Source organism: Myiozetetes cayanensis, unplaced genomic scaffold (genome assembly GCF_022539395.1).
Source record: "Myiozetetes cayanensis isolate MyiCay16 unplaced genomic scaffold, myiCay2020 scf27, whole genome shotgun sequence".
Taxonomy (NCBI): domain Eukaryota; kingdom Metazoa; phylum Chordata; class Aves; order Passeriformes; family Tyrannidae; genus Myiozetetes; species Myiozetetes cayanensis.
Genome location: NW_026087488.1, coordinates 6,501,256 through 6,525,628, shown reverse-complemented (window position 1 = coordinate 6,525,628; position 24,373 = coordinate 6,501,256). Strand labels below are relative to the sequence as shown.

Genomic DNA, 24,373 nt, shown 5'->3' with positions numbered 1-24,373 from the left:
CTCTGATGAAGGTGGAGCGTGATACACCTGCTGCCTTCTGAGGATGATTTCTAACACCTTCCCCATTAGCTTGGGAGGCTTTCAGGTGTTTTATCCTGTCCTGCCATATCCTGGAATAAGATAAATGACACAAACATCTTTAGCTTTGTTCTTAACACCTAGAGAACACGATGTTACCTCCTTCCACCTTTGCATTTTTAATCTTTAGGGTGTAGTTTGAGGTTCATTTCCTTCAGCAGCACTGCTAGTACCCAATCTGGGCTGCTCATTCCCAACCATTTTGTGAATCTGTGCCCATATTCCTGTTCGTGTGGCCACACAATGACAGATTTTTCAAGTAGCTGTCTTATCTTGCTGGTAGCTGGCAGGTGTACAGGGAAATGGATGAGGCCTTACTGATGTTTTTAAATACAAACAGGGAGCAGGTTACCCCAGCAATACATGAGATAAAATTGGCCTTGAATTACCTCTTTTGTCTGATTTTCCTGATACTGAGGGTAATGGAAAATCACTTATTACTTAGGAACTTAAGCGAATTCTGCATGTAGGTTTCTATTCAGTCTGTAAGAACCATTTTCAGTGTTAGTTTTAGAGCTTATTAGCAGAGTGTCATGTTAAGCCCTGTCCTCCTTTTCCCCTCTCTGCTTCTCATCTCAGCTGCTTCCTCTGACAGCTTTGCAGACCCACCTGCCCCACTCATCTGAATGGACATTGTGCATCTTCTGACTGGCCCCACATTCCCTCCTCTCCCCATACAGACAAACAAAAATCACCAAAACCAGTTTGGGGATGCTTTTAAGGAGGAGGAGGAGATCCTGGAGTTAATCACAGGGAATAGGTCTATAGAGCAGGTATTTTCCATGACCTGTTTGTGTCAGGATCAGGTGAGGCTGTGAAGGCAAGAGCTGATGGTGTGAGCATGTCCTGCAGAGCTGTAGGGTCCTTAGCCCCCACTCATCCCTGTTGTCCCTTAGGGATCTGCTGGTTGGCACTCAGCTCAAGGTGAACCCTGAAGTGAAGGGGTTTAGAAAACCAGCTCTGTGGTTGGGTTTGAGCTGCACAGGGATTTTCCCCAGGCCTTGATAAGACAGACCTTAACCATATAAAGTCAGTGTCACCAGTGCACACACAGATGCTCTGCACTGAGAAGCACTGGCAGATTTCACCCTGATAAGGGGACAGCATTTTGAAAGAGAACTAAAACTAAGTATTCTGAACTAGAAGTACTGTAGAGGCTGTAAAAAAACATGTAATGCTGTAAACTGTGGTTACCTTTGGTTGGTGAGACACAGTTAGAACCCCTCATATAGTACAACACAGAAAATACAAACACGTGCCTGTGAGGACATTGCTGAAGGTGGGGGGGTTGCACTGGTCTTGGTTCATTAATTGCTGGAAACGTTTGGACTGCCCTGTTGGAATGAAGCTGTGGCACTGCCCTCCTGCATAAGAGCTAAGGACCCTCACTGCTCTCACTAGTTGCCTGCTTAGCTAGAAGTCCAGTTCACTTTTCAGCTCCCTAATTTTACTTTTTGCACACCGTTTCACTGTAAGGTCCCGCTCCCCAAACGTGTGTCTCAGGCAGATCCCAAGGATTAAACCAAAGCTCAATATTTACCCTTTTGGGAGGGAGGGGGGGAGCAGAGCTTTCATTCTCCTAAATGTTTCTTTTGGGTTTTCAGGGAGTTCTGAAGTAAGAATAATTGCCGAGCGCTCTCGTAGAACGTGTTCTTTTCAGCGAGCCCCTCGGCTGAGTGAATTCATGCGCTTCTCAATCTCGTATTAGGTCAGCGTTTGTTCGGGGAGACAATCCTGGGCCTGACACAAGGCTCTGTCTCAGACCTTCTGGCTCGCCCGAAGCCCTGGCACAAGCTGAGTCTGAAGGGACGGGAACCCTTTGTCCGCATGCAGCTGTGGCTGAACGATCCCAACAACGTGGAGAAGCTGATGGATATGAAACGAATGGAGAAAAAAGGTAACTCGGGGCACGGTGCTGACTCATGTTTTCCGTTCTCTCAAAGATCAGCGTGTCTTTTATAACTCTCCATAAATAGTATAGAGGCAGCATTGATCCAGTATTACGAAGGTTATGCAAAAGGACTTCGTGGCAGCTTTTCCAGAGCTTTATTTGATGCTTGCTCAAGCAGATACATCTCAAAATAAAAGAAATTTAAAAATAAAATGAAAAAACCCACCACAACAACAAAAAAGCCACGCAAAAAAAAAAAAAAAAAACCAACCCCAAACCCTGAATATTCACCAGCTGCTGGGAAATCATTGCTGTATTCTCCTGTAGATTAATTAGTGAGGCCCTGGTGTAGCACTGCTAACTTGCCTTACCAAATAAGAAATGCAAGTTTGGGGCTGGCTTTGGGTTATTAGTTAATAGTGCTGCAGCTGGTCACAGATGTTGGGCTGCAGGAACTGTGCATTGATTCCTGGGAGAGCTTCTTGCCAGTCCTGCACTGATGGTCTCTAGGAGAAAAGAAAAATGCAGCCTTTATAAAAGGGTATTTGAGAATAATTATATTTGTAGCCTTTATAGGGAGAGGGGAAGGTGATTGTGTTAGTACATACTCACATAAAACAAGGTCATCAGGACAGACCTGTGAAAAGATCTGAGTTGTTGTTGTTGGGTATCTTAGTAGGGAGCATATCCTGCAAATTTATACTATTTCTCTCTATTTTTAATTCCTTAATAAAAACCAGTGGTTGTTCAGAGCCCTGTTTTTAGTACGTTCCTGTGATTTTACGGGAGAGGCTCAGAGGCTGCCATTATCAGCAGTTAACTAATTAATGATATATACATCTCTCGAGCTATCCCTTAATGATATTAGCACAGACATCATTAATCGTGTACACTGAAAGCGCTGCTGTTGACTGATGTTCTGAAAGCATTTACACATTTGATCAAGAACTTGGTGATTATATTTAAAATTGCAGCGAGGGAGCTTCTGGGAAAATTACAGTCTTGCAGGCTTTTAAGAAGAAATTCAAATCCTTGCCTCACAGTATTACATAAAGCAGTGCAGTATCTTGTGAGTGATCTTCCATGGGGAGTAAAAATCCGCCTGGATTTCCCACTTCCAACTGTAAACCAAAGGGACCCATGAGGGGTTTTGCCGTATTAGAAACATGGCAGGAATAAAATTGTCAGCTAGCTGGATTTTTATAGCCTCGAAGAGAATATTGCCCATAATGCAGGAAAATAAAATCAAAATAATTTAAAAGTAGTGCTGACAATATCCTTTCGAAACTATTTTCTAAACTGGATCCTTATCAAACAGTGAGCGATACATATGCTCTGTAGATGGTACCTGAATAGAGATAAGGCCATAAATCATTGAGACTCTGCACTGAGCTCCTGAGCTGTTCAAGTGCTGTCCTCAGAGCGGTCGAAAGTGAATTCCAAGCCTGTATTTCCTGCAAAATCCTTTCATGCAGGTAAGGATCCTGTGATTTAACCTTTTAAATTGCTCTAGAGCCACATTAAGAATTTAACTTTCCCTTCAGCTAATGTCAGTTAAAGAACAATGCGCCTGGATCTGCTTCCAGTGAAACGTTATTATCAATTATTTCTCTGCCACATTTTATTAAGGGAGTAAATTAATAATTATGATAAAGGTGAGCTGCGATATCTTTTTTTTTTTTTTTTTTTTTTTTCTCCTCCAGGCTGAAGTTTGTGCTATAAATGTCCATTTGTAAAAGGTTCTGAAAATTTGCAATGTACATTAACCACCCTCTTTGGAGGAAGCCAGGGGTTCAGGCTCACCATGCTGAGACACTCTGCACACCTTTCCTGCCTTGCAGGGAGTTCATTCCTCTCATCACCTGCTGTTATGTGTGTGCTGCTGGCAGCTTCACACTCCTCACAGGACAGCCCTGAATCCTGCTGGCAGGAGAATATTTGATTCCCCTCATTTCCTCATTATTTTGCCTTGTAATAGTCTTGTTCAATACCATGTAAGATAAAAATTATATTAGAAGGGGCTCTATTTTACCTCAGGGGCAGCTGCCACCTCTGCAGTGGTGTCTGTGGCATCTGTAGCTGGGCACATGGGGAGTCTTCCCAGAGGGACATGGGGATGCTGGGGGGAAAAAAGGTGTAACTCAGGAGGTAGAGTTGGTTTTGGCAAGTCCATCTCAGCCCCAGATCCAGACCTTTGCCCAAATTACATCTGAGTTTCTTTTTTTTTTTTGATATGTCTCCTGAGAAGTGGAGACTGGTCACAGACAAAATCAAACTTCTCCAAAAATAAAGTGTGTTTGCAACTTGGATTCCAGTTTGAGCCTTGCTGTCACTGCAAATGTGCTGAATGATCTCCTTATGCTGTCTACACACAGCACATATGTTTGAAATAAAAATTAAAATGGAAAAGCTTTTATAAATGTCATCTAAGTTTCCAGAGACCGGCATTAAACCCTGAAGCCTGGGTGCTAGTTCTGCCTTTGGTCCAATGGAAATTTGTTCTGACAATTGATTATTCCCCAGAAAACAATTGGCTGCTGACAGAGCAGTGGGGACACCCTCCTCTTTATGGTAATGAAATGTGAGCATTTGTAGAATTTGTTCCATTCTCATGAGAGCAGCCTAAATCAGCCATTGCTCCTTTGTGATCCCAGTGTGAGGTTCCAGGAGCACAGGTAGGGATGCCATTTTTCCCAAGCTATCACAGCTCTAGGCTCTCCTTTGCTGTTTAAGGGTGGAAGCTCTGCCCTGCCAGAAATTCCATCCTTTGGAGAGCGGTGAAAGCAGAGATTCAGCACATCCTGATCCGTGGGTGTCTCACTCTGACTCAATGGCCTGACCAAGTTCCAGAAACTCCAGTTAGAGATGCCCTGAGCACCTTTTTACATCTTCCATGCCAGGTTCTGTTTTGTCTTATGGCCTTCTTGAAGCTGCTACCCGTTGCTGAGGTGATGGGTGTTGTCCTCTAACCCCTTGGTTCTGCTATCCAAGGAGACAAGGGAGCCTTGTCTGTAGTTTTGCATGTCAGTGCAAGTTGGAAATAACATCTAGGAAGGAGTCTTGAGATTAAGAACCTTATAGAAATGTGAGATTCTCTTGCTGGAATGATTAATTCCACGGTTGAAGGTTGTAACAGCTCCTTGAAGGCTGCAAAAATAAGGCAAATGGGTCACCTTGAAATAATGCAGAATCTTTGCTATTCTGCATCTGGTTGGAACAACTTCAGTAGGTGGGTTTTTAAGGAAATTTATTTTAAAACAAAAACAGTTCGGTTTTTTATGGTTATTTCGAACGTGTGCAGGACTGTATCACGTCAGAGTGATGGATCACGAGCATCTCACGTTCTGTTCCATGCCAGTGATCTTACACAGTAGGCAATCCACAGGTAATCTGTCATATTCAGGAAAAACAAAATGCAGGCCATGCAGATACCCCCAAAGGTTACAGAGTGTGCTCAGAATTCACTTCAGTGGTAGTAAGACACAGTGTAAAAGGTCCCACTGGAGGTGCCACCGTGTAGAGGACACGATGCTGGAACCCAGTGGAGCCAGAAAACCCGGCCAGTCCTGGAGGGAGCTCTGCCAGAAGAAGCTGACCAGTGTGAGCAGGGCTTTGAACATTGCTGTTTATTTGATTGCATTGAATTTTTATTCTTTGTGCGCCCTCAGCTTGAAGGCAGAGCTGTGGGGAGAGAGGAATTGATTTTTTTGAAGAATTTGCTTGCTGACCTGTGTGACGTGCCCCACACTGGTCCCTGGCTCCGACCAGAGCTCCTGGCTCTTGGAGATTTAGTGCCTGCTAGATTGATGTCAGGCTGGTGTAATCTGGAACTTAATAGCCAAGGTTATCAAATTGCAGCTCTTGAATACCTAAACTCTTAAATATCTAGAAGGTATTTAACAGGCCATTAAATATTTTATTGACAAGATTCATCTATATTTGCTGTTTTCAGCCCCCTCATTAGCAGTGCTTGTGCATGATACTGCCAGGTGCAGTAAATCCCACCTCTCTGTGCCCGGTGTAAATCAATCAAGTCAGTGACAGCATTTGCTGGGACTCTTTCCTTGCAGAATTTGCCAGGATAATTCACTCCCCATTGGGGAGGAAGGTCAGTGGCAGGATCACAGCCTCACCGAGCTCCATCAGTGCAGTGAGAGCTTTCTTGAAAGTACATGTGTTTTGGAGGGAGCTTTGTGTAGGGGAGGAGGGTGCTGGGGGCTGGTTTTCTTTCATAACCTGTCACTGCTGTAGTGAAGAGCTGTAGGAAAAGGCAGCACAGCCCATCACTGGCATCTCCGGGCTCCAGGCGCCATCGTGTGTTGGAGATGGTGTGGGAAGGCTGCCTTCCACTTCCACTGTCACATTTTTCCTTCAGAGACCTTAGTGTTAGAAACACCTTCATGCACACCTGAAATGTTTTTACCACCAAACTCATTTCAGCCGAGATGAAGTGTCCTGATCGGGCGCTTACGTGGGAGTTCTGCTCTTGAAAGAGCGAGTTTGAAATGAGTCCTGTGAACTGAACCCTGTTATTCATGTCCCACGTTCGCTGAAAAAGCAGAAGATCATGGCAGGTTTCCAGTTGATTTACCCTCTTTTCTTCTCTTTCTGCCTCTTGCATCCTCCCCACATTTGCTTTCCTCTGGTCTCTGATACCCTGAGTAGCCCATCCGTGCATTTACAACCTGTCAGCTCCGTGTTTGTCCTGCAACTCAAACGCTCATTGATTTTGCATTTGTATTCAGCCGGGGCTGATCCACTGTGCTTCTCTTCCAGCCTACATGAAACGGCGGCACAGCTCTGTCAGCGACAGTCAGTCCTGCGAGTCCTCATCCGCTGGAATCGACTACAGCCAGGGGGCCAGCCCACAGCCCCAGCACCAGCTCAAGAAGCCCCGGGTGGTGCTGGCACCAGAGGAGAAAGAAGCTCTGAAAAGAGCCTACCAGCAAAAGCCATACCCATCACCAAAAACCATTGAGGAACTCGCTACGCAGCTCAACTTGAAAACCAGCACCGTGATCAACTGGTTCCACAATTACAGGTATGGGAGATCCTGGGAGCCCTGCTCCTCAGGGATTTGTTGGGTTTGCTTTGGCAGGGTGCTGCTCTGCTTCAGCAGACTGTGTCTGCTTCCTCCAGCGCCGGGGGGTTGTATAAGATGAGCAGTTTCGACAGCAGGGAGGTTCTGACTAACGTAGTGCTAATGCTCCAGACTAATTTTAAGTCATCCCTGAGGAGCAGCAATATTCACATATTGATGTAAGTAGTGCTTTTAAACAGAAAGTCTCGCTTTTGGGGTGGGCGTGGATGTAGAGATGTCCACTGATGAATATTTATAAACCCACTGCAGTAGGCAGGGCTGCTCTGTCTGACTCACATAGGCACACTCACATGTGCAGGGGGGTGTTGTGGGTGTTATCCCTGGGTCACAGGGTGGGGGGTACTTGGAAGTGTCTGGATGGCATCAGAATTGCCCTGCTTTCACTGTGTTGTTTTCCTGCATGAGGGCGAAAAAGAGGATTTTCTTTTAGGTCTTGAGCCACTGAGAGCTCTGGAAATGGGCACAGTGTGGTTTTGGGAAGCTCTGTAGAGTCATGAAGGACAGAGAACTGATAACACTGAAGTCAGATGTGGCCACAGAGAGGGACTTCATACAAGGCGTGTAGTGACTGGACAAGGGGGAAAGACTTTAAACTGCCAGAGGGCAGGGTTACATGGGTTATTGGGAAGAAATTCTTCCCTGTGAGGGTGATGAGACCCTGGCACAGGTTGCCCAGAGAAGCTGTGGCTGCCCCATCCCTGGAAGTGTTCAAGGCCAGGTTGGACAGGGCTTGGAGCAACCTGGTCTAGTGGAAAGTGTCCCTGCCCATGGCAGGGGGATAGAATGATGTGGTGATTAATGTCCCTTCCAACCCAAACCATGATCTGTAATTCTATGATTTATTTTACTGTTGTGATTTAAACATTGAGCTCTATTAAAATGAAATAAGATGCTGGTCTCTTCAGTTCCTTTCTTGCTTGAGAGGGAACCTTCAAACCACTGAAGTAGGTTTTGACCTAGAGACAGTAATAAAAAGAAACAACACTGGAATAGCATATAAGAATTATAAGGATTTGAATAAACATATTATCAACTGTGCTTGGGATTGGGAATCTTAATTAGTGCAGCAGACTTTTCTCCAAGATATTTGTGCTAATGAATATTGAGCAGGTACAGTTAAGCTACCAGATTTAATACTATTCTGCTCCTTCTCTCAGAGCCAGCAATGTTCCTAATTAGTCCAGACTGCTAAACTTGTTTGTTTTTAGAATCTGCTAACATTTCAAGGGTATTTTTCACTTTGGCCCTTCTCAGCTTTTACCAGGAAAGTTGCTGAAGCAGAAGCAACAGAGTTTAATGAGATATCTCAGAAATATTGTGCACAACAGTTAAATAATGTTTATAGTAAGCTATACAAAATTTAAAAATTATAACCGCAAAATAATCACATTTACACTGAATCTCCCTGCCTTGAACTCGGTGCAGGCGCAGCCTCTTCCGCCACTCAGAGTTCTCCAAGCACAGGCCCCTTCCAGTTCCCACTTCCAGGCAATTACGCACAAGTTGGAGGAGTGCCTGTGAAAATGCGTTCCCTTCGGCCTGACAGCAAACTGTGCTGTTCTCACTTAGGCAGGCGAGCAGAGAGCACTGGTGACGTGTGTCACCCCCCTCATTACCACGGGCTGCCCTGCTCGGGAGCGCGTGACAGGCCCTGATTGATCAGCGTGCTCTGCCACAGCGAGGGGAGGTGCTGGCAGCTGTATGCAAAATAAAAACACCTCTGAACAAGGTGCTGTGGGCTGTGGGCAGCACAAACCCCGGTGCTGAGTGACCTGGACCTGCTCCCAGATGTGCTGCTGAGGCTCCAGGACTTTTAAGAGCTCCTTCAAGCCTGTTCAGAGCCCTGGGTGCTCCAAGCAGTTGGCACCACTGAGAAATCAAAACACATCCCTGTTCTTTTCCTCTGTACAGTAACTATCTTAGCTTTCATGCATGGAGTGCTCTTAAATCATTTGTAGCATGCTGCAGAAGAGGTACAGGGTTTATGTTCTGCAAAGGGAGCAGGGTCTGACCATTCTGCAGCTCATGTGTTGTAAGAAATGGGTGGTCTTCCCCCTCTTCATCTCCTCCAGGCCACACTTAAATTTGTTTATCTCTCGTATACTCTCCTCAGCCATTTCTTTTCCAAACTGAAGAGTCTTCATGAAGAAGCAGTTCCACATCTCAAGCCATTTTCTAAATTCTTTAATATTAGTTTTTACTTACACTAACTTCAGGTAAGGCGGGGCACAGATTTGGACAAGTTTGTCTTCCCATCTCTTGGGTATTCTGTTGCAGTGATGCTTTTTCTTTCAGATTCAGCCCAAATCTCACTTTTCCAAAGGTGGTTGCTGCAGCAGGATCTACCTTTATATCCACCAGATGGAAAGACAGCATTAGTGTTTATTTATAGCAGAAAGAAACTTAAAAAAAATCCTCAGCAGGCAAAGAAATAATTCACTTCAGAATATAAATAGGTGTAAGGGATTTTGATATGTCTACTTTGCACCCATACCAGTCACATAGCTCTCAAAATATTAAATAAATATCCTTTACTTCACATTGGTGAAGCACATATAGAACACATCAGAGTTTGAGGCTCTGTTGTCTTAAAAATATCACAAAAAAGTAGGAGGTAGGAATTTCTGTCCCACTTCACCTGTGCAAACTGGCACATAAACTCAGTAGGGTCACAGATATTACAGGCCCATCAGGAATTAAACCAGACTTTCTGGAACTGTAGTCTAGCACTCTTGGATCCCAAATTCTGAGCACATTTTTCAGTGAACTCTGCATTGTGCTTGCTTTGATGTTGTGTGAAGGCTTGTCCAGGGAACTGCAGCAAACACCCCAGGAGATGGCTGACGTTTTGAGTTACACTGATAAATGCCAACAGGGTGTGTGGATGTCGAGGCCAACACCTTCCACCAAGAGGAATGCCCTCTGGAATTTTCTAGCTGCTGTCACCAGTTCTTCTTTACCATAGGGATTTAATTACTGTGTTAATCAGCAGCCAGACTAGATTCCAGAAGCAATATATTGGGTGTGAATTCCAGGGATTTCCTCAGACATGGAAGTGATGTTTGGTCAGATGCTGGGTGAGGATGTCAGCATTCAGTACCTGCTGGAGCAGAGGTGTTTTAAATGCCATGCAGGCACAAAGCTCTTATGAGTTTCCTCTCGTGACTTGGGGAATGTTACAGAAGCAGCATGTTCTGGATCAATGTCCATGCAGGGAGATTATAGGCACAAAGAGAGCCTGATAATCGATGTTGCAGGATGCATGCAGCTAATGGTAATGGAAAATTAATGTTAGCACCTGTGGTCTTCTGTTAGGTGAGTAATATTCTCCCAGGGAAAATTACAGACCCCCTAAATCCTTCAAAAGTGTGGAGTCAGCAATACTGCTGAAATACTCGGTTGCATTTCCAATAAGTCAATAATATCATTAGTTTCAAAAGCTGTATTCAGATGGTGTTCTGCATTTGGCCTAATGTTTTCCCACTGTGTGCTGTCTTCCATACCACATTTAAGGAAAAATGGAAAATCCACACAGCTGTCAGCGTTGGGACAGCATTTCACTCCAAGCCCCGTAACAGTTCCCCATGGCTGAAACCCAAAAGTGTTACCTTCAGACTGAAAGATGAAGTTTTGGTAAACCCTCCCTGTGCCTGTGGTCTCATCCCTGACCCCGGGTCACTGAGGCTCCCTCTTGGTTATAGATTAGGACCTGAATGGTGTTCAGCACCTCTCCTGCAGATGGAGCAGGACAGAGAAGGGGTTAGCCCAGACCCTAAGGCTTCTCCATAAACTGTTCCCTAGGGAATTTGAAGCTCCTAAACAGAAAAGGATGAAGGAGGAAAGAACAAGTTAAATGACAGAGGTGCTGTATTTGGAGTATTCTTGCACCCCTCACGTAACAGGAAGAGCAAGGTGGCACACTGGGCAACTTTATCCATATGTGAAGTGCATTCATTCCCATGAAATGCACTGCCTGGTTTGTCACTATTCATGTTCTGAAATTGATTTTTTGAATAAAAAATGAGGCAGAAATCAGACTAGCTCACAGACTGGCAGCCTGTAAAAAGCCCGGGCTTCCCCACAGCACTTTCATCACAGCTGACTTGGTTTCATCTTTGTTTCTCTTTGCTGTCCAGGAGAACACCAAGGAGTTTATGCAGAACTTTTTCTGATTTATGTTTTGTTTAGGCAGACTGGCTGATTTCTAGTGAAGTTCTGAAATTGATTTGTATTTACAAGGCATTTTCTTCTGGATCTCCTAGAAATACATTTGTTTTCTTTATGAAAAATAGGAATAAATTTCCCACCAGGGAAGTGGCAGAGTCACCATCCCTGGAAGCATTCCAAAAACCAATCAGTGTGGTTGGTGATACAATTTAGCGGGCATGGTGGTACTTGGGTAAGGTTGGACTCAGTGATCTTGGAAGTCTTCTCCAAGCCTTAACGATTCCGTGAATTCCACGAAAGGGCGTTCCGGGCCGTGTCTCTGGTGTAGGTGAGTGGCCCGGCAGACTCACATCCCTCTCCCCTGTCCCGCAGGTCTCGCATCCGCCGGGAGCTGTTCATCGAGGAGATCCAAGCCGGGAGCCAGAGCCAGGCTGGGTCGAGCGACTCTCCTTCGGCCAGGAGCAGCAGGGCGGCTCACAGCTCCGAGGGGGACAGCTGCGACGGCGTGGACGCGGAAGGCCCTCCCGAGGGGAAGCCGAGTGGCCCGGAGGCGGATGAGTACAGCAATGCAACCGCAAAGTCTCAGGGAGGGCCCGCCGAGCCGGCTTTCGAGGCGGGGGAAGAGGCACTGCGAGGCGCCAGGTCTTCGGAGAAAGCGGAGCCGTTCCAGGCCGAGAGCCTGGAGGACACCGACGACGAGGGCCGGCTCAGAGCACCGCGCCAGAGCTCCCCGCCGGCACCGCAGCGCCCGGGAGAAGCTCTGGAGACACTGCCAAACTCTGCCACGGAAGGGGATGCCTCTACCTCAGCTGCCTCCACCTCAGTCCTTACGGGGGAGAGCTCCTACAAGTCAAAAGAAAGTTCGGAGAAAACCTCCAGTGTGCCAAGTACGAGCTCGACGCCGGCCGCAGGCTCGCAGAAAGCCAACTCTCTCCAGAGCTTGTTCGGCTTCTCGGAGGCGGCGAGCTCCAGGAACACGCGAGACAGCTCCTTGAGGAAAAAGAAAGCGGCCAACTTGAACAACATCATCCACCGCTTGGAGAAGGCCGCGAGTCGGGAAGAGGCCGTCGAGTGGGAGTTTTGAGATTAAACTGGCCCAACTCGGGAGAGCTGGGAAGTCAAACTGGACCTCTACTGGTTTTATTGTGTTCGCACTTAACCGCCCTGCGGGCCACAGGGCAAAAACGCCATAGGCCAAGGTGCATATAGAAATCAAAAAGGAGCGTTAAGCCCAATTTATGTTTGTGTTTTCGAGGAAGAAAACTGAAAATGTGTAGTCGAGCTTTTTTGTACCCTGAAGTGTTTTTATTATTGCCCTAAGTGATTTCCACAGTTTCTGGAATAACTCATACAGCTTTGCCTTGTGCCCTCCTCTTTGGTGTGGGGCTTTAAAAAAATGAAAAACGGAAAAAGAAAAGAAAAAAAAAAAAACTTTAAAAAAAAAACCTAAAACTAAAAAAAAAAATCAAACCCACATATTAAAAGGGGGCTTTTTATCTGCCATCTAATGGCTACAGAGCGATAATACACTTATTATCTTCTTAAACCAGGAAAAAAGGGGAGATTTTTCAAAAAAAAGAAAAAAAAAGAAAGTTTTTTGTAGCTGTTCAGTTGCCACTAAGAGATTGCACAGTCAACCGACTCTAAACACACTAGTTTGGATTCCTACATATTTTCAAGAAAAGAAAAGAATCTTGTTGTTTGAAACTTTGAATTAAAAAAAAAAAAACACATTTACTCCACATATTTTTTAACAAAACAAAAAAAAAAGTCACATCAGGAAAATATCTTAATTTGTGGTAGCTGACTTAGTGTTTTCTTGTAAGTGAAATAGAATATTGACACGTAGTGCACATTGTTTCATAGCTTTAACTGATTCTGGTCTTTTGCAGCCCAGAATTTGTTTAATACACTCCATTTTAGGCCAAATCAGGACAAAAAAAAAAAAATCTGAATCTAGGTATTTTATAATCTGCTTTTTAACCTCTAACCACAGAGCACGCTGATCAGACCTCATATCTAGGAGGTTTAGGAGACAACTTAGAAACAGCATGTACTTGATCATTTCACTTGGTTCGTAGTGTACAGGATTTCCTCTCAGCAAAGACAGATCGCTCCAAAAACGTTGGCCAGTAACATTTCAGCCGCTACTTCGGGGGCGTAGCCCGTATCCCGAATATTCAGCTTGCCTGGAATCGATGGAAAAGCAGTTCACGTGTCCGATTGCTGTCACACACCACTAAGAGGGACTGGAGCTGCCGCAGATCCGGCCCTTTTCCTGCTGTTGGTGGCCATTTACTGACTCTCTTCCCACCGCAAGCACTGATTTTAAATACGTTTTAGTTGTGGGAAGCTTTTTTTTTTTTCTTTTTTTTTGGGTGGATAAAGAGTACATGGCAATGACCAGACGGGCTCTTACCAGGATGGAAGCAGCCCAAACTCCAAACCAAAACCTTTGTGCTCTCGAGTCCCAGTGGAGCCCGTTCTGTCCTGCAGAAATACAGCCTTTTTTTTTTTTTTCTTTTTTTTTTTTAAGTCCCATTATTTTATGCACAGGTTAGGGCTGATCAAAGTACAAATCAAATTCTAACTTGTCTCTAACTCCTCCTGTTGTCTATATGTATATGCGTGAGCATAGAGGTGCGTGGAAGGATGTGTGTGCGTGGGTGTGTGCGTGCAATTTTATACGTCTGTGTATTTTCTTACGTACTTGTGCACACATAGAGTGCATTACTGCCACCTTTTTTCAATAAGCTGTTTTATCAGTTATGGCTTCTACAAGTTTGCTAATTTAGACTCCTTTATTGCCATATCTTTAAAACTAACAATAGATGATTTCGGAATATATATATATATATAAATATATATATATATAATTTTTTTTTTTGCTTATTTATAGGTGCTGTATTTTATTATCTGATTGTTAGGAAGGGATGAAAGGGGGCAAATATTCTTTAGAGGGATAGACTGCCGGCAGTATTGGGTATAATTTACAAGATGTAGTTGTCATACTGTATATTATTGATTGAAGACTTTTTTGACCGTATTGTGTATCATTGAACTTTTGTCTTAGGTCAGCATCTTTTTGATGACACTTTAATGGTGCATTCATTACTTCTTAAGTTTAATTAATATTACTTTTCTGATTTTGGGGGAGGGAGGGATGGGGAGAGGAGTTCCGACTTTAAAGGTATGTTCCCAATATTACACCTCAGTGTGCTTGTATTAATTCATTAGTAGGATTTTTGACTGTAAGATGTGAAACCACATTTCTTGCATGATGTTTTAGAACTTACGTATTTCATTTACAGTCTCTTAACAAGCGACAGCAGCACTTAGCGCAAGTTTTCACAAATTAAGGATCAGTACACTAAAATCCATCCTTTTCCATGATTAAGGAAAGAAGGCTCTAGGAGGCTGAAAGGCAGGGATTTATTTCCGATTTTCACTGCTAGCTGTTTCAGGATTCCTCCTTGGGTAACTGGGGACTTGTGATGCAAAACTAAAACTGAGGAGCGGAGAGAGCAGCTGCCCCTTTCTGTGATGAGCTGAGGAGACGATTGGTAGTGACAGACACCGGTGTGTGACAGCACGTGCTGGGAGCGGTCCCGCCTTCCCACCGGGAGGGCCGTCAGTCCCTGGGAACAGCCAGCGAGGGGAGAACGGGGTGAAGCAAAGGGTTACCTCTCTGTACCTGTCCAGTGTCCTGGTTTGACTTCCAAAGCACAGCTCCATCGAGAAATGCACGTCCTGGTAAAATACACATACCTTGAGACAAGTCACAACGAGCTGCGTCTTCAGCCAAGAACCAAACCTTCTGGCTGGGAGACGCAGACAATTTCTTATGTTCTTTGTTATTTTTATTTTTTTTTTTCTTTGTTGTTGTTTGGTTCAGGTTGGGTTTTTTTAATTAATTCTAGGCAATACACTTGCCAGTCTGTTCCTACTGTCCTTGTCTGCTGATTTGAGATCCAGGTGCTGGATGCAGTCAAGTGGTTACTCTCAGCTTTCTCCGTAGTGAGGGGGTTCTTTTTCTGTTTGATGATATTTTTTTTGATTTTTTTTTTTTTAATTAATATTCCCCAAACTGTTCTTGTGCCTGTGTCTATCTGATTGCATTCCATGATGCTTACTGAGAGCTCTGGCTGCACTGTACGACAACAGAAACTGTATTCACAGGTCGCACGCAAATGCAGCACTTAAGGTCAATCTCTCTTCTTAATAAGCAATACGTAAGTGCCTTGAAACATATCTTTTTCTTTTTTTTTTTCTTTTTTCCCTGTTTATTTTTGGTTTGCTTTTCAGGTTTCCACCAGTCATTTAGGATTCTTTAGCGTCTGCCCACTTTTTAATGCTGTAATGATTTTTAAAAAGCATATCTGTAGCTTGCCCTAGAGGAAATCTTTCTTTCATAACACTAACTGTTAATTCTAAGCTCCATTATTACATTTGAGTCATGTAATTTTGCTGGATAAAGACAGCATTCAGAAGTCAGAAGTCACTCCATCCTGCCAAGGGTTGTCATTGGGATCTATTAAGAAATTAATCAAATAAAATGCTGTCAGTATTTCCTATATTTTTGGCACTTTATTAGTGGCTTAGCTCCTTTTGCTGTTTCATATGTAATGATCTGCGTTGAATGTGGATTAGCCTGCTGAGATGCTGCTGGGGTGACCTGGGCCTTCCTGCCTGGAGTCCCTTTGGGTTCCTTGGTGACCCCCTCGCTTAAGGGCAGGGGCAGACGAGCACCCTTGGATCGAGCTCGTGGAGTTTAAGTGACGCTCCCGGTTTTTCCCGGCGTTTAGCCAAGGTCACAGCTGCTTTCCTGTTGGAAAGTAGAATGGATTAGCTTGAACTACTGCTGAGATTCTCGGGTTGGACATGAGTTACCTACTGGCTTTCCAAACTGGCCAAGCACCCCCCCCACCCCCCAGTTTAGAGACTGAACTTCCACCACAGGGTGTGAGCCGTAGTTGGGATCGAGTGCAGCACTTAGAACTCACACTCAGAGGAAAATGTGCATTGGAATAATTTCTTTTACTTGTTCAAAAGGGTAAAAAGTTGGAGGAGAAGAAATGCCAAAGACTAGCACAGTGGCTGTCACCCCTTGGGTCTCTGATTCCAGGGGAAGGGAATGTGTGACGAGGGGCAGAGCCCTCGCTGCCGACGTTTCTTTTCCTGATGGATAAAAGCACAGGCAGTTTTCAGAAAATCCATCATGCCAGACTCTGGTTTTTTCCTGGGGTTCTTAAAAGCATTTTATTTTCTCTCTCTGTTTCCAGTTCCATGCTCTTACTAATGCTGTGCAGGAAGGGCCAGGGCTGTTTTAACAGAAATACGTTTATATTGCAGTTAAAATTGTCAGGTTTTCTCTCTGGATGGTGAGGGAAGGAAAAAAGTGTAGTGCTTTGTTTGCTAAAAGCCAGCAAAGAGTATCCCTTGGCAGAGGGGTCATGTAGCAGAATTGTCAATACACTGCCATTTTTGAGGATACAGAATTCAGAGAACAGGATTGCACATGTTTATTGGCAGAAATGCATTTAATTACAGCTTCTGTTGATGCCATAAAATTGGACCATTTTATTTGCTCATCTGTAAAATGCCTATAGAAAGAGCTGCCCTTTAAAGGGACCTGTGTCAGTGCACTCTGCCCATGTCATGAATTAGTGAGTCCTTTAGTAATAAACTCCTTGCTGTAATAGGAAAGATCTGTATTACAGCTGAACAGAAAAAAAAGCATGTGCCTTTCTCATTAGCTAAAAGATCTTTGCATTATTTTTATGTAACCTGTTGATATGGGAATGGTGTAGAGCAGGGGGTCATGAACACAACAGAATTTCTATGCAATACACTCTGATCCAATTACTTAAAACTTGCTATTTTTTAGTCCTTTATCAGGGGAAATAGTAAGTTAAGAAAGTGCATTGTTCTGGTGGTAATTCAAACTACAAAGCTGATAAATTCACATGAAATAGGATTGAGGGAAATGTGACAAAATAATGTGATGAAATCATGGAAAATGCTCACAGTAGTTGCAGTCCCCACTAGCACAGCTGCCATCAGAAGTCTCTCATTTTTCATCTTAAAGTTAATAATTTCAGGTATTCTTAAAGCTTACATGAATAAAAATGCTCCTGGCAAAAACAGGGCAGGTTAGAAATCCTAACCCAGCTAAATCCTAGGGGCTGGATTTAACATTTTCTAAAACCAAATTAAGGCTTTCCCATGAGTGTGTGGCATTTTTGGCCCTGATGTGACCAGCTGGTTATAGCCTCCTATCCCTAAATTTAGTTCCCATGGATAAAACATCAGCAAAGCAGGATTGAGTTGACTCCTGTGTTGTCCTGCTGCTTTCCCCTGTCACTTCCTGCTGCCCCACTGTGTGAACATCAACATTTTCTTCCTTTGTTTTGCATATACAATCAACTTACTTTTTAAAAAATGGAGAATTTAAAAATTCTATACAAAGAAAATACTCTTCCCCCCCACCAGCAGTTTAAAACCTGGTTTTAAATTGCAGGGAGCATCACTGGCATGGGAAGCACGAGATCTGAGTTTCTTTTCTGGCTCAGCCTTCTCAGTTTGAAAAGGAGTGTAGCAGTCCCTGTCTCCTCCACTGAGCTCTAAAACATAGAAATATAATTTCAGCAATTTGTTCTTCCCTCCCCATCTCTTTTATGGGATATATTGACTATGCCATATATAAAATATAGTTAATAATGAACTTTATAGAAAGAAAAGCCCTTTATGCCATGCCTAGGGACTGATTTGTCCTACATGACCAGGTCATGGGCTATACCCTACCCTCTTAATATGCAAGGAGAAAATGGTTTTATGCTCTGAACGTGAAATTTATCCTTTTGGAGAAGATTAGCGTTAGGCCTGTGCACTTAAGTTCTCAAAAAGCCTTAAAACCAGATATGTGAGTGGTGCCATCTCTGTCCTCAGGGATGATTCCCCGAGCCAAGCAGTACTGTGGCATATTTAACAGAAGTTATAAGGTCATTTTCCAGTTGAAGAAAGTCATTCATTGAACTTTATTAGTGAACCCCTCACCAGCACCCTCTGCTACAATCCAGGGCCTGCTTTTCCCAAGACCTGGTAATTCCGTGTCTATCCCAAAGTCCTTGCCTGTCTTTGAAGTCTGTGTTTCTACAACTACTTTATGAATGAAAATAAAAAATTAATGGGATTCCCTGGGCTTGGTTTTCACTGCCACTAACAAACATGTTCTGGCACTAAAGTGCGTTAAAAGGAAATGCCTCCTTTAAAAAAATTAATAAGATTATTGTATTTTTCCTTGTCCAGCTCTTCTATAAAGGACAGTTCTGCCATTTTTCGAGCTGGCTTTACTCACAGTGATGCGAGGAGATTTTAGCCACAGTTCTGTAGGTTTCTGATTATTAAAACTGTTGGTTTCATCATATAATTTCCTTTTCTTCAGCTTTTGAACCAGCTGAATTCAGAGAGCAGCTGAATCCTCAACCACAATGAAATAGTGCAGGAAACAATCCAGCAAAAGTAGATGCCCCTGTGTGATGTCCCATCTTGGACTTTCTGTTTGAATATTAGAGATATTTGTGCTTCGTGGTACAATCTTCATCCAAAGATCCTTGGAAATGGACAGTCATGCCAGGAATTTCCTGCTGTTGTGGTGCCATTACCTGCTTTTTGCATCATTACTGTGTAATTCTGGCAGTGTCATGACAGCAGAGCCTCTCTGTTGATAGCAAGAATAATGGCATGGGTTGCATTCTCCTCTGTCTATGCGGGTAATTAATATGCATTTTTAGGAGTTGTTAAACGTGTCTTTGTACATCATCCCAGTATGGAAAAGCCCCTCTGTGTATTTAGTATTTGTGTGCTTGGTCGTAATGGTGCAGTGGAGTTGCTACAGCCAAATTTGTGAAATCATTTGGGAGGCAGGTGAGCGAGGGCTTAAAACCAACGTGTATTTTAATGGGTGGAGATGCCATTTCCCACTTGTCAGATCCGTTCCCTGTTGCAAAGAGGGGATTAGTCATGGGAGAGACTGGGCTGTTGGAGATACACAGGTTTAGCTAATGAGGACAGGGAAGATCATGTTCAGAATACATAAAAATGATCCCAAGGGTCTGAGATGTGCAAGAGTCAGACATTGCCTGCAATATCCTGTGATAATTACTCTGTAGGTTTGGCTCCTGCAGGAAGTTAATATGCCAGATATTTGCACACTTCCAGTGTACTCTCCTATATCTGTGTCCAGCAGGAAGGTGGACAGTCAAGACATATTTAAAACAATCTCAAAACCATCTGATGAAGTAAATTAAAACCAAGTATCGAATTCAGGCAGTTCAGGTTTGCTGTCCCTAAGCTGAAAATTCAAGTATTCTTAGGAATGAGATAAAAAACCTCTGTTAGGCAGCTCCTGTCGGAACGCGAGTGTCTGTGCTTTCAGGAGAATAAATAAAACCTGGCACTTGACTTGCTCTGAAGTACAATCTTGTCCCCAAGTAACTAGAAAAAAATACTTTCTACAATCAGTCTTTCAATCAGACTTCTCTGGCTTTTGTAGCTTATGTTGGACCCTTTGTGCTATTTTGGTGTGTTATTTATGTGTGGGTAAGTTATTACTAGCTTTAAAAGTGTTTCCAAAGTACCTGGTTACCTCTGGATGCTGGTGCAGGTGATACAGGGAGTACTTGAGCATTTGGTTCAGAAAGGAGCCGTGTGGGGAATAAGCAAGGTCACATCTGTATCATACTTTTCATTTTCCTTGATCAGGGCTTCCATTTCCTTCTCACTTGCTCCATCTGGAGATGGAGATCATGGATCATTTCTTTTTTCTGGGGGGAAAGATTTGAGTTAAGCTCGAAACTATTTTATTTTCACTCAGAAGGCATATCATCAAAATCCTGTACGCTGCCACATCTCCCGTTAAGTTTTTAGGGTTTTGCTACTTATCTGAAATTTCCTATTTTAACAAGCTCTCTCTACTTGGAAAGCTATGTGCCTTATTTCCTAATCTCTTCATGGAGAATAATCTAAAGCACAGTGATCTGGATTGCAGCATTCCCAGCCGCTTTTCCCCCGGAGGGGAGCAGACACTGGTGGAGTCACACATCGCCCCTTTGCTCACGAGCACTTCCCACGCTGTGCTTGAGTCTTAGTGCAATAGAAACTCTGGTTCTGTGTGTCTGGAGGGTCGTGTCCTGCTGCCAACACAGCCAGGCACGAGCTCTGGTTTAGGAGAATTCAGGTTCCTGGGGGTTAAAAACAAAAAAAAAATAATCCATATCTCCAGTGGGTCTCGGGGTGGGAATCAACCATCACCCAGCAGTGTTGATCTCGTTAGGCTCAGTCTCACCCCCTGTGCTCGCAGGTCTGTCAGCATCCAAGAAACACTCGTGGGCACCAGCCATCACAGCCCCATGTCCTTGGGGCCACCATTCACACCTGCTGTCCCCATTTCCACACCCACAGCCGTGTTGGCTCCGGTTGGTGAGGCACTGCAGAGTCATTTCAGTCTGAATTTGGTTCTGCCCAGAAGAGGCTTTCACCCCCCAGCACCCTCAGCCCTTCCCAGCCCTTGGGTGTCCTTTTCCAGGCTTGCTCTCTCTAAAGCATCATAAGGTGAAATACATAGAGGTGGTTTGTAATTAGGAAAACAATCTAATATTTCCTATTTATGAGATTAATTTTAACGGTCGGTTGGGGTTTTTTGTTGAGATTTGTTTGGTTTTGTTTGATATAAACACAACAGGAGTATACATATCATTGGTTTGGGTTGGAAGGGACCTTAAAAATCATCTCATTCCAACCCCCTGCCATGGGCAGGGACACCTCCCACTAGACCAGGTTGTTATCCCCTAAATGGATGTTGGAGAAAGCTTGGGATATCCTAGAGATGGAGCAGGTGGTGTTGGCTTGTAGTGTCCATATCACTGTGCCCCTGTTGTGTTTTCTAGAGCAATCATTTTTTTTCTTTAAGGAAAAAAAAACGTATTTTATCTAAATGCCTAATAAATAATATTATTTAAATAGCTTTTAAAATAATTTAGGACTGAGAACAAGAAGCCTCAGTTGTGAGAGAAAAGACTTAAAGTATACAGAGAGAGAAAATACCCTGAGCCTCCTAGAGCCTCTACTGAGAATTTGCTGAAGATGCAGAGCCCCTGGTCAGAGCACATTGCGATTGTTCATTTAAAATGAGAGACTGGTTTCCTGTGATGTTCATCTTTGTTGGCATTTGTTTGGCTTTCTGAATTCAGAGCTGATTTCCTTCTTGTTCAAAGTTAGTCAAGGAAAAAAAAAACAAAAACAAAAAAAACAAAAAGGGAGAAAAATCCCAGTTCACCTTGTGGAGCAGCAGCTTCTCCTGGCGTGGGCTCTGGAGACCCACGCTGTGCGTTGATCTGGGTCACAGAGGAAGGGGTTCAGTTTTCTTGCAGCATCAAGACAGGTTCAGACAGGCTTTCCCTGGCGAGGTAACACTGGTGAGCGAGAGAAAAGCTGCAGAAGCCAGACTGCAACCCCCAGTTTGGGGTAGGGGGAGCGTGTCTGCAGGGGGGGACGGTCCCAGGGCTCCGGGCCCAGAACCGACCCGGTCCCACGGTACCACCTGGCATGGGCAAAGCTGGAAGGTGCTGAGCCAGCTGCAGGGCACGTCACTCACCACTTCTGTGGATTGGGAAGCCAATTTGCACTTTGCCTTTCGAGGGTGTCCCACTAAAAAAAAACAAAAAAAAAACAACAACAAATCATCCGATGAATTTCCCACTAAAAAACCATCCGATGGGTTTCCCACGTCAGGTTCTTTTCCTTCTGGCGTAGCCCAAAGGAAAAAGAAAATAAGATTAAATAAGGCCTGGTGTAAGTGTTGGATAAGCTCTGCCAAACAGAAGGTTGTTCCTCTCGGAATACTCTATGCATTTCTGTGGTGAAAAGCATTTTCTCCCGTTCCTTGCTGGAACGCTGCGAGAATGTCACACGTAGGAATTTGGACATCGATCCCAAAGCAGGTGGAGGCTGGGGAGGGGGGAATGTTCTTTTTTTTTCCTTCTTCTTTTTTTTTTTTTATTTGTTTCCCTCATGTCCCTCTTCATTTATTTTTTTTTAATTAAAAAAATTAACTCTTTTGCATTTGTGCAATAACTACTTGCCATGAGAATGGGCAGACCTTGGAAATGCCCCGACTACTAACACAGCACAAGATGAACTCGAACAGAAAGTGGTGTACTTTTTCCTGAGAACTTTTTTTTTTTTTTTTTTAATAATAAGCTCAGTTTTTACCCCAGTGTATTGTGGTGTCTTACATTTTTAGCAGTATTTTATATTTTTTTCTGTAACGCACTAAGTCTTAGATGTTTTTAGAGCTTGTTTGTTATATTCACAATCACAGATTTAAAAAAAAAAAAAAAAGGAAAAAAAAAAAGATCCTCACAAAGACCCAATTGACCAAAAAAAAAAAAACCCTACAAAAAAAAAAAAAAAAGGGTTTTTTTTTTTTTTTTTTTTTTTTTTTTGTACAAGTAGCTTTGAGAAGCCCACATTGTGTTGCTGTGACTCATCTTTTGTAACATTTTATTTCTTGGTATTTGTTTAAACATAAAAAAAAGTTAAGAGTTTATCTGGCTGGCAGTGCAGGGCAGCGCTCCCTCGTCAGCAGACGGCATTGTTTCTGTCTTTGTTTGGTTTAGCCATATAATGTTTGTTCTCAGCACTGTACAACGGTCCCTATATGATATGGAGAAGCAATATCACTGTATGAAACTCACACGATGTATTATTATTATTATTCACTAGCACCCTAGGTGTGATAATTGAAGTAAATATCTTTTATACAAACACAATTCCGCGTGGGCTTGTCTTTTGTCGAGGTGAGACCTGAGTCCAAGCAGCAAACATTTACATTGTGGTTCTGGTTTGGTGATGTGCACAGGGCTCAAGGGGGCTGGCTTGATGGGATTTGTGTTTGGCCAGGGGAGGAAAATTTACTTTTTGTGTATCAGTTCCTACAAGGAGTGTGTGTGTGTTCTCAGTACCTTAAATATTGAAGTGTTAGATGTCCAAACTGTATCCTTTGTTCAGTGAAATCCAAGTGTGACAATTCCTGCTGGAGTCAGTGGGAGGTGGGCACCCAGCTTCCTACACAGAAATATGTATTTTGGGTTTGAGACTACAAAGAGAGGTTGTTTTGAGCACTGTAACAATGTATCAGCTGATTTTTAAAAATTAAATTCAATCATCTGAGGTCAGAAATGCTTTAGATTCAAAAATGAAAATGCAGAGGAATTTTCCCAGATATTTGGCTCTCCCTGTTTATTTTTACAGATCCTTTATAGGAAAATAAATTCCTCCTCTAGTGCCTTAGATGTTGTTCCTATAAATATTCTCAATATTTACAGAGTCAGGAGTTTGAAGTTTGGTAAGGAACAGATGTTGTAATCCATCAGTGGGATTATATTTTTAAAACTAGTGGAATAAACTGCTGGCTTGGATACTCTGGGTGTGAGGTAGAGCATGTGTGTGTGTGTGTGTGTGTCCTTACCTGTGTGCTCTGTTTTACCTGGCGTGCTCATGTCTGGGCTTTTTTGTGAATTGAAAGATTTTGAAATGCCTGTGACAAGGTTGTTCCACATCATGGGAAGGTTCTGGGTTTAACACCTTTTCCCCCCCCTTCTTTTTAACAACTGGTCAAACTGTTCATTGCTATAAATGGCATTATCATGTATAATTTGACCCTGGTTTGGTTTTTTTTTTTTAAACTTGGTGCTAAACAGCTACACTTTTAAAGCCGTGACTGAGCTTGGTTAATTTTTGTACTTGTAACCTGCACTTTTCTTTAGGTGGTACCTGCATGGAACTCCTCAAATCACACCCAGGGTCATGAGCAAAGGATGTGTTACACTTGTGAAAGCACAGACCTAGTTTGGGGAGAAGCTGGACAAGGGTCACTGCTCAGAGTTTAGCATCTGGGATAAAACCTGGCTGTTCTCTCAAGCCTTACTCTCCAAAAATGTATTTTTTTGGGAGAGTAGGAAGGCAACCCAAACCCCCAGGGTGCATGTGAGAGGTCAGGAGCAAGATACAGTTTTCCATGGAGATAGTTGGATCTCTGTGATAGGTTTCATTGGGGCAGCCCTTCAAAAGGGATG

The 24,373-nt window shown here is 43.5% G+C and overlaps 1 protein-coding gene across 7 annotated transcripts in view; it reads left to right on the top strand.

Annotated features, from left to right (window-relative positions):
- CUX1 (cut like homeobox 1) overlaps positions 1-24,373 on the top strand; it is a 266,951-nt gene that overhangs the window by 223,911 nt on the left and 18,667 nt on the right. For 6 of the 7 annotated variants that reach the window (XM_050322109.1, XM_050322113.1, XM_050322108.1 and 3 more), the window contains 3 exons: positions 1,787-1,975; positions 6,746-7,010; positions 11,610-23,068. The exons of the other annotated variant lie outside the window; for it this stretch is intronic. In XM_050322109.1, the coding sequence (XP_050178066.1) occupies positions 1,787-1,975; positions 6,746-7,010; positions 11,610-12,321 (1,166 nt within the window). In that variant the 3' untranslated portion in view covers positions 12,322-23,068. Of the gene's footprint in view, positions 1-1,786; positions 1,976-6,745; positions 7,011-11,609; positions 23,069-24,373 lie in introns of those variants that run through there. 7 annotated transcript variants of the gene reach the window in all.